The sequence below is a fragment of the Leuciscus leuciscus genome (genome assembly GCF_965113295.1).
Source record: "Leuciscus leuciscus genome assembly, chromosome: 6".
Classification (NCBI taxonomy): Eukaryota; Metazoa; Chordata; class Actinopteri; order Cypriniformes; family Leuciscidae; genus Leuciscus; species Leuciscus leuciscus.
The window spans coordinates 48,185,567-48,195,566 of record NC_138730.1 but is presented as its reverse complement, the minus strand read 5'-3'; the positions used below and the strand labels follow the sequence as shown (position 1 = coordinate 48,195,566).

The following is a 10,000-nucleotide window of genomic DNA, read 5'->3' as shown; positions in this document are numbered from 1 at the left end:
TAAAAGTAATATCAATGTATATTTTCCGCTGACTGCATCCACACAGAGTGAATATGACAGATAGTGTGTCGAGTTTCTGCTGCTTTATTTTTATTTTATTTAACCTTTATTTATCCAGGTAAACTGTTTGAGAACCACTTCTCATTTACAAACATGACCTGGCCAAGAGGCTACAAGAATAAATAGGACATACTGTACAACTGTACATAGTCGAACACATGACACATAGAACAAGCAATTGAATTAAGAAAGGTAGACAACAAAGAAAAGAGACAAATAAAAATAATAAAGTGCTTAAATATGTATGTATAAATATGGTTCATGATGTAAAAAAGCTTTAGCAAACACTACATTACAGCCATTCTCGACAATACACCTGTGTAAAGGTGGAGATTTAGCACTTACAGCACGGAGAACAGATATAGACACCGAGTGGATTTAGGACGGATTTAAGACTCAAACTTTCTGTGATACAAAAACAAACCCTGTGTGAGTTCTTGCTATTTAATGTTGATAACGAGAAAGAATGCAATTGTTCCCAAATATCCACACGATTGCAAACGAGACATTGATTATTATACAACAGGTCAACAAACTAAACGTGCATTTTAAACAGTATTGTCAGTATTTACTCTATTTCGCAACGAAATAATAGTTCCAACGAAAGCCAGAGCAGAACTACAGCAAACATCTGTGTTCGTGAACAATTCTGCAGCTCTGAACGAATCGTGAGTCAATCATTCAATGATTCATTCATAAATACAGCATCATTACTGAATTAATTAATTACTCGATGACTCTGAAAATTACTGAAAATTAGCCCATGATTTACTCACTCTCAAGCCATCCTAGGTGTATATGACATTCTTCTCTCAGACCAATACAGTCGGAGTTATGTTAAAAAAAAATCCTGACTCTTCCAAGCTTTATAATGGCAGTGAATGACTGTTTCTCTTTTGAAGTCCATAAAAGTGCATCTATCATCATAAAAGTGCATCTATCCATCATAAAAGTGCATCTGTCCATCATAAAAGTGCATCTATTCATCATAATAGTGCATCTGTCCATCATAAAAGTGCATCTATCCATCATAAAAGTGCATCTGTCCATCATAAAATTGCATCTATTCATCATAAAAGTGCATCTGTCCATCATAAAAGTGCATCTATCCATCATAAAAGTGCATCTATCCATCATAAAAGTGCATCTATTCATCATAAAAGTGCATCTGTCCATCATAAAAGTGCATCTATCCATCATAAAAGTGCATCTATCCATCATAAAAGTGCATCTGTCCATCATAAAAGTGCATCTGTCCATCATAAAAGTGCATCTATCCATCATAAAAGTGCATCTGTCCATCATAATAGTGCATCTATCCATCATAAAAGTGCATCTGTCCATCATAAAAGTGCATCTGTCCATCATAAAAGTGCATCTATCCATCATAATAGTGCATCTATCCATAATAAATATTCATATTCATATTTAACATTCTTAAATTTTACATTTCAATTCTTCATGGGCTAATTTTCATTTTTGGGTAAACTTTCCCTTCTAGCCCTAACCCTGCCGCACCAACTGGCCGTTTTAGTGTAATATTTAAAAGTATAACTTTGTTTTTTCCATCACTGCATATTTCTCTATTGAACACTTTTTAAAACATTATTTATTTTATAAAGTTATCCATAAAGGTAAAAGAAAATACACTGGAAAATTTATTTAGGGGGCAAATATTGTTCCTTAATGTAAAAGGTGTGACGGCAGTGTGAGAGACAGAGGAGTGTGTTAGTGACCCACAGCTCCCAGTGACACCGTTAGAGACCCACAGCTCCCAGTGACACCGTTAGTGACTCACAGCTCCCAGTGACACCGTTAGTGACCCACAGCTCCCAGTGACACCGTTAGAGACCCACAGCTCCCAGTGACACCGTTAGTGACCCACAGCTCCCAGTGACACCGTTAGAGACCCACAGCTCCCAGTGACACCGTTAGTGACCCACAGTTAGTGACCCACAGCTCCCAGTGACACCGTTAGAGACCCACAGCTCCCAGTGACACCGTTAGTGACCCACAGTTAGTGACCCACAGCTCCCAGTGACACCGTTAGTGACCCACAGCTCCCAGTGACACCGTTAGAGACCCACAGCTCCCAATGACACCGTTAGTGACCCACAGCTCCCAGTGACACCGTTAGTGACCCACAGCTCCCAGTGACACCGTTAGAGACCCACAGCTCCCAGTGACACCGTTAGTGACCCACAGCTCCCAGTGACACCGTTAGAGACCCACAGCTCCCAGTGACACCGTTAGTGACCAGTGACACCGTTAGAGACCCACAGCTCCCAGTGACACCGTTAGAGACCCACAGCTCCCAGTGACAACGTTAGAGACCCACAGCTCCCAGTGACACCATTAGAGACCCACAGCTCCCAGTGACAACGTTAGAGACCCACAGCTCCCAGTGACACCGTTAGTGACCCACAGCTCCCAGTGACACCGTTAGTGACCCACAGCTCCCAGTGACACCGTTAGAGACCCACAGCTCCCAGTGACACCGTTAGTGACCCACAGCTCCCAGTGACACCATTAGAGACCCACAGCTCCCAGTGACACCGTTAGTGACCCACAGCTCCCAGTGACACCGTTAGTGACCCACAGCTCCCAGTGACACCGTTAGAGACCCACAGCTCCCAGTGACACCGTTAGAGACCCACAGCTCCCAGTGACACCGTTAGTGACCCACAGCTCCCAGTGACACCGTTAGAGACCCACAGCTCCCAGTGACACCGTTAGTGACCCACAGTTAGTGACCCACAGCTCCCAGTGACACCGTTAGAGACCCACAGCTCCCAGTGACACCGTTAGTGACCCACAGTTAGTGACCCACAGCTCCCAATGACACCGTTAGTGACCCACAGCTCCCAGTGACACCGTTAGAGACCCACAGCTCCCAGTGACACCGTTAGAGACCCACAGCTCCCAGTGACACCGTTAGTGACCCACAGCTCCCAGTGACACCGTTAGAGACCCACAGCTCCCAGTGACACCGTTAGAGACCCACAGCTCCCAGTCTCAGATCTCAGCACGTCTCTAACTCGGCTCAGATCCGCCGAGGTCTCCATCTCTGAACTCTCGCTCTCACGTCTGACTTACTTCAGCAGAATCTTCTGATCCCTCAGTGACAGATAACGGAGAACTCACTTATATTTCCCAGGTTATGAATCACAGCATCTGAATAACAGCATTTCTCTGGGTTTGACCATTTACACACACTTTGATGAAGCATTTCTGCACTATTAACTTCATTAATCTAGTAAATGTCATATTTCGCTGGCTCTGGATTGTTCTCAAGGAAAACTAAGAAACTGACGTGTATATGCTGACATATCGCAGTAACAGTTACAGTGAAAGCTTACAAGTAAAATGTCATTATGAATGGAGGTTAGTTTAATTCTATTAGAGGTCTGTTACAGTCATCTGTAGAGCACACCAGGACTCGACGTGTAAAGGCAAAAACAATGGTATTTTTTTTAAATCAGCAATCCATTTTTAGGTTTTAGGATTTTATATACCAAACTTTGTATATGTTATGAAAACTATGTTATGAAAGATATAACAGAATGATTAGATATACCATTTTGCTTTATGCAATATGTGTGTAAAATAAGCGGGTTTTCCCATTTTATACAATATATCGATACATTGTATCTAATTAGCATATTCATGTGTTTTTGGGGCAACATGCAATAAAAAAAGAAGCATAATAATGGGAGAGATTTTCGTGATAATATCTAATATTTCATATAGGAATATTTCCCTATTCACTTGTGTCTCCCAGAATGCCTGATAAACATGCTTTAATCCCGGTGTGTACAGTGGATGTACATCCACAAATCAATGTCTTGTTTCATAACAGAAAGTCATGTTTCCATGTAAACCATGTTTATTTATGACAAACAATTCAAAAATGTGTCAGATTTAAATGATACCTACAAAACATTCTCATATTTCCATAAGAGTGTTACATTTGATCAGTAAATTAATGTCAGTCATTTTTAAAGGAGAGGAAACTTCCTACATTTGTTATCTCTGAATAGCCCTGAATGTGTTCATTATTACAGTCTTAAACCGGTGTATGACATCAGAGAAACTCGCAGAAATATGATGACCACTAAAGAGGACAAGTCTATTCCCGGGTCATATAATGCAGACACACACGGTTTCCTGTTTCATCGGCAGTCACTGATGGATGAAGCTCTTGAATCTGAATATTAGTCCGGATGTCATATAAACTGCTCTGATAGGCTATAAAGAATAAAGGCCCGTGCGATAATAAGCAAGAATCACTGCGGATCAGTTCACGCGCATCCTCACCTGCACGCGCTCTCCGCGCCGTCGGTCCAGCTCATCGTCAAACACCGGGCCGGTACCGATCATTCCTCCATCTGTCGGTGTGTCGTTATTCCCGTTATTCCCGTTATTCCCGTTATTCCTCAGGGCAGAACCGATCACAAAGGTGATGCTCGTTCGGCATTTTCTGCGCGTGCGCGTGCACGAGGACAGATGCTGCGCGCGCCCGCTCGGTTCTGTGTGTCTGCCCTACATGCACGAGCCCGAATGAATCTTCCTCTGGTTACATTTGACCCACATCAGCCGAACCTCAGCCGAATCGGAGCCGAGAGAAGGCTTCAGCTGTAGTGCGCATGCGCATCTCTGCACTGATCAGCGTGATTAAGATCCTTTACATTCACTCGCCGTTTTGATTTTTAGCCACAAACAGCGATTTCTGGTCGGTGAAATAACTGAGCAGAACTAGAAACATTTATATTCACTATAGAAATTGCCATGACTTTTCAGGCTTATACATTTCTCTAATATTTATCCAGGTTTCCTACATTGGATAAGCATCATGATACAGTCACAAATAATGTGCGGAGAGTCTGACTGTTCTTAAAACAATGATGCTGTTTGTTCTACAATTGAAACGAACAAACAAACACATGATGTCAATCCTCACTTCAGATTCTAACTATTAACACTTTGGTTAATTTGAGTGAATTTGATCTAACTGGTCACATGATCACACAGGAAGTTGAACTGGAATGACAGGAAGAGGAGTTTCCTAAATTCAACACAGTCATATAGATTATATAGCCAAATATTAAGTAAATTCACACATTCATTGAAAGTTTATTTATTAAATAGCCTATAATGAAACATAAATGGCATGTTTATTTACAGGTATCAATCATTACTTAAATCACTGAATATCATGTCATGTTTTTGGAAATACTTCATATGTTTATTAATATTTGAAAAGATGAAATGTATCGGCACACAACTATTTTAATTCTCCCTCCTTAAATTTGATTCAAGTACATTCCTGCATCCCGTTAGGAACATCACGGCTGACTCCAGACTCACTCAGGGTTAGGGTTAGGCTTAGGGTCAGGGTTAGGTTTAGGGTCAGGGTTAGCACATTCAGGCCATTCCTAACCTGGTTCTGCTGTGGTGGTTTCATTATCGCTGTGATGCTCGAATCCAGAGTCACTCTTATACTTCACAAAATCAAAGCTCTCTGTGACTTTTTCTTATTTTTGCATGGGGAGTAAAACTGTTACACATTCTTTTAAACATATTGATTTGAATAAAATATTTGAATCAAATGTATATTTTGTATTGTTCTAATCCTCAGAGAACAGACCCAGACAGCAACACAGCGGCTGCGTTTACATGCACAGCTTCTGTTTTAATTAGACTGAATTAATCCCGATTGATGAATCTGAACGTAGTGTTTACATGAGCCTGAACATGTGATCGGGTTAGTGTGTGTGTTTATATGTCACAAGCTTCAAATAGGAATATATTTTTTGACATGCGCTCATGAATATACAGAGTTCCCTGATGTTGGCGCATAATAAATATTCTCCTACAGTTCTTTATTTGTTTTAAACAGCAGACTTAATATTTATTCAGTTCTGGTCATGAGCGATGAGCGTATGAACCGTTGTGCCGCTGCTTATCTTTATCACACAGTAAAACTGCCCAAAACCAGTGGTGTGTGTATGAGCGCCTGAAGCCAGCACTGGTGGGCCATCGTCCTGCTCCACTTCACACACTCAGAGAGAGGAGGATTATAGGAGGAGGAGACACTCGTTTATACCACACTTTATTCATCTGGAAGAACAGCTCGTTCAGCGCGTCATTACGCTAGTTCTACATCATCGCACAAGTGCAGTCTTTCAGTTTCGGTTTTCAAGCCGATCAAGTGTTCACATGTTCTCTCGATCGGGTTAGAAAAGGAATAAACCGCTCCTTACAAGCGGATCGAAGTCTCATTGGGATCGAGCGCAATCGGATCGATTAAGGTGTTTAACATGAAGCTTTCAGTGCGATTGGGCCGTCAATACATTACTAACGGACTATTTGGTTCCATGTAAACGTAGCCAGTGTCGGCCCAGATCCGGTACATGTGGACTCAACGCGTGCCAGATGTGGGCCGGATCTGGGCCGACTCTATGTTGCTGTCTGGGGATCTTCTTGTTTTAAAACACCTGATTCAGATGGTCAGGAGAGATGTGGGTGTCCAGAACCAGGATCCATGAAAACCACTATTGCAAAGGATCCTGGGAAGGTGCAGTACTGGCGGAGACCAGCAGGGCGTCCCGACAGCTCCACTAAACCTGCGCAGAACCCATGAGTATAATATGTCCCGTGAGCATCTTCTGCTGTATCGGACTCTACACGTTCTTCCCGAAGGCGACCCGCGGGCCGGTCCGGGGCGCTCTGGGCTCGGTGCCGTCAGAGATGACCCAGATGGCCGGAGTGAAGCGGCCTCCCTCCATCAGCACGCGGATCTCCTCGGCACGGGCCATCTCCTCCAGCTCCGGGCTGCTCTCCGGACACCAGTCCACCATGAACTTGTCTTTGTTCTCGCACAGGTTGATCTGCTCCTCCTCCGGCTGAGGCCCGAACAGGCAGTCTGAGGAGACAAACCGGGACAGCTGACCTCTGACCCCGACCAGGAGCCGGGACAGCCGACCTCTGACCCCGACCAGGAGCCAGGACAGCTGACCTCTGACCCCGACCAGGAGCCGAGACAGCTGACCTCTGACCCCGATCAGGAGCCGGGACAGCTGACCTCTGACCCAAACCAGGAGCTGGGACAGCTGACCTCTGACCCCGACCAGGAGCCGGGACAGCTGACCTCTGACCCCGACCAAAAGCCGAGACAAGCTGACCTCTGACCCCGACCAGGAGCCGAGACAAGCTGACCTCTGACCCCGACCAGAAGCCGAGACAAGCTGACCTCTGACCCCGACAAGGAGTCGGGACAGCTGACCTTTGACCCCGGACAGGAGCCAGAACAGCTGACCTCTGACCCCGGACAGCAGATGGAGAGGGTTTCTCATCATAAACTTGTATAGCGGTGAACAGAAACTACAACAGATATAGTTTTTGCTCCCATTTCTATTAGAGGGTAACAATATTGATTACAGAAATGACAGGAAACAGGGACAGGAAATTGCAGGTAAATTTCACAAACAATAAGAAAGAAACTGCATGAAGGGGAACATGTTTATTCTGCAGACCTCTGAGGAAAGCTACGCTATATCTAATCTAGTCATTTTGTCACACTTATGTTCAGTTAGTGTTGTTATCATGGACTTTTAGTTTGTATTCTGGTTTCTGTGTTCCTTTGTTTGAATTTCCCGCTTTCATTAATCCATTAATCTTCAAAAATATTTTTTTTAAGTTTCTTAAATTATGAAAATATGAAAAATTAGACTAGCGTTGTTGATAACTGTGTAAACTACCCTTCTGACAAAAGAACTAGTCACTGGCTTCATCAGATCAAATCTTTGAGCTCTGTTTACAGCATGTTCCCTACAGTATATCCACATGCAGACGAGTGTGTGCTATGACCAATACCTCCTCTTATTCTAGGAAGCGTGTCAGTAATGGATCAGGAGTACAGGTGTGAGCGCTCACCTGCCAGGTCGTGCAGCAGGTCCTTCATGAGGTGTCCGATGATGGCGTAGAGCGTCGTCACGATCACGATGGAGGCGAGGATGATGTAGAAGATGTGGATGGGCAGATGAATGGCGTCTCGAGCGGGGGGGATGTACGTTTTGAAGAATACCTCCTCCTGATCTGCGGGGGGCAGTAGAGGCGTCTCACTCGGGACCGACATCACCCTCGAACGGACAAAACTTCATCAAGGAGTTCAGCACATCTCAGTGTTTAAAGTCCACCTGTGGTCAATAATTGTATCCCTTAAAATAAATTTGTAAACGTTTTTTCCTGTGAAAAAAATATCTTGAATGTAACTCGACACCCTCGCCTCATTTAGTATGCACGGTTCTATGAATATGCAAATGAGCCCCGCCTCCACTCACTCACTCAGCTCAGAGATCCACTGGTGGACGATCACACGTTGATCTGATTGGTTACAAGGTAGTTTGTGACGTCAGAAACACCAGCGATTTCAAAGCGTGTGTTTGAGACTGTCTTTGGTTCACTGCAGTTTTAAGGAGAAAATTGTGAATTTACACATGCTTTGTCTTAAAGCAGATTAAAAACACCACATAGACACATAAACAACATTAAAAGCTGGATTTTCACCACAGAGGGACTTTAGAGGATTTCCTACAAGTCTTGATATATCTTGATAGTTTCACAGCACACATATTCGATGAGCTCAAAAGACTTGCTTTTATAACATCTATTTATAGAGTTTTTTTCCCCTTCTTTAAATGTACAGATAGACACGTCAAACACAGGATCGCTGTGAAAGTGTGGAGCTGATACTCACAGGCCCGGATGAAGCTCAGACTGTGTGTCTCCTCTAGATCTTCAGTAATGAGTGAATCATGAAGACCCGAGAGTCGATGAACACGCGTGTGCTGCGCTGTGATTGGCTGAGACTGTCAAGGTCAAAGGCTTTATCAGCAGATATTATCCAGCTTTGACACGGATTACAGACTGTGGTTAATCATGAGCTGAGAGCAGGCAAACACAGAACCTGACTTTATTAATAACAGATATAACATATCGTAATGCAACAGTGCTAACTCTCTGAACAGCGACTCGATGAATCCAGTGACGGTAAAGATGGTTCATTAGTCGTCACTGATGCCAGATTAGATTCTCTCGACACTGTTTTCCTGCTGATGTAAAGCTTCAACTTCAACTTTTATTTATTTATATAGCACATAAACGTTGTTGCCCAAAGTGCTTCACAGTTATAACTAAAAACAATAAAACATTCATATATAAAAACATTTAGCAAGCCTAGCAAATTAAGGCATGACCACACACTCTGAGACACACACCCTCACACACCTGTACAGTGAGATCAGTGTAGAGAGAAAGAACACTAAATAAAAATAAGTTATTACTCAAATGTACAGAATACCCTTCACTAAAAGCTAAGTTAAAAAGATACGTTTTTTCACTGAGACTTAAAACTGTCTATAGTTGAAGCTTGCCGGATATGAAGACTGTTCCACAACTGGAAAAGCTTGGATGTTCGTTGATCTTAATGTCCTGCCTGATATGTAAGATCCTAAAAGGTCAGCAATGTAATTTGGGGAAATGTTATGCAGTGCTTTAAAAACCATTAATAAAATCTTATAATCGATCCTGTCCTGAACCGGCAGTCATGAAGAGAGGATATACTGGAGTAATGTGGCCCTTTAGTGCCAGTCAGAAGCCTTTTTCACACCAATTATTACACCAAGATTTCTCACACTATCTATTCTAATGGAGCAAGAGTTTTGAATTTTGGTGGACCAAATATTATAATTTCAGACTTTTCTTCATTAAGTTGAAGAAAGTTTTTAGACAGCCAAACTTTCCAACAAGGACTGGGACTGCTCGTTCCCGACATTGAGAGATCCACAAATCTGTGCCATCTCCATACATCTGATAGGAAGTGTCATAGCGATGACTAATAGAACCCACAGGACACATGTACAAAGAAAACAACGTAGGA

At 43.0% G+C, this 10,000-nt stretch overlaps 2 protein-coding genes across 2 annotated transcripts in view; both read right to left on the bottom strand.

Annotated features, from left to right (window-relative positions):
- LOC309501020 (myomegalin) overlaps window positions 1-4,645 on the bottom strand; it is a 96,402-nt gene extending 91,757 nt beyond the window's left edge. Inside the window, exon 1 of the mRNA XM_082172914.1 lies at window positions 4,378-4,645. Coding sequence (XP_082029040.1) covers window positions 4,378-4,412 — 35 coding nt within the window. The 5' untranslated portion in view covers window positions 4,413-4,645. The remainder of the gene's footprint in view (window positions 1-4,377) is intronic.
- A 2,024-nt stretch (window positions 4,646-6,669) lies between these two features.
- Window positions 6,670-8,319, bottom strand: LOC309500193 (uncharacterized protein). The gene is made up of 2 exons (XM_082171753.1): window positions 7,996-8,319; window positions 6,670-6,985 (listed from the first exon to the last, which is right to left on the bottom strand). Exons 1-2 carry the CDS (start codon window positions 8,195-8,197, stop codon window positions 6,744-6,746), a joined length of 444 nt encoding a protein of 147 aa, XP_082027879.1. The 5' UTR covers window positions 8,198-8,319; the 3' UTR covers window positions 6,670-6,743.
- Window positions 8,320-10,000: the final 1,681 nt, after the last annotated feature.

Coding starts and splice junctions, on each gene's coding strand:
- LOC309500193 (XM_082171753.1), bottom strand. CDS start 8,197: ATGTCGGTCCCGAGTGAGACGCCTCTACTGCCCCCCGCAGATCAGGAG. Junction 6,986..7,995: donor CCTGCTGCACGACCTGGCAG/GTGAGCGCTCAC, acceptor TTGTCTCCTCAG/ACTGCCTGTTCGGGCCTCAG.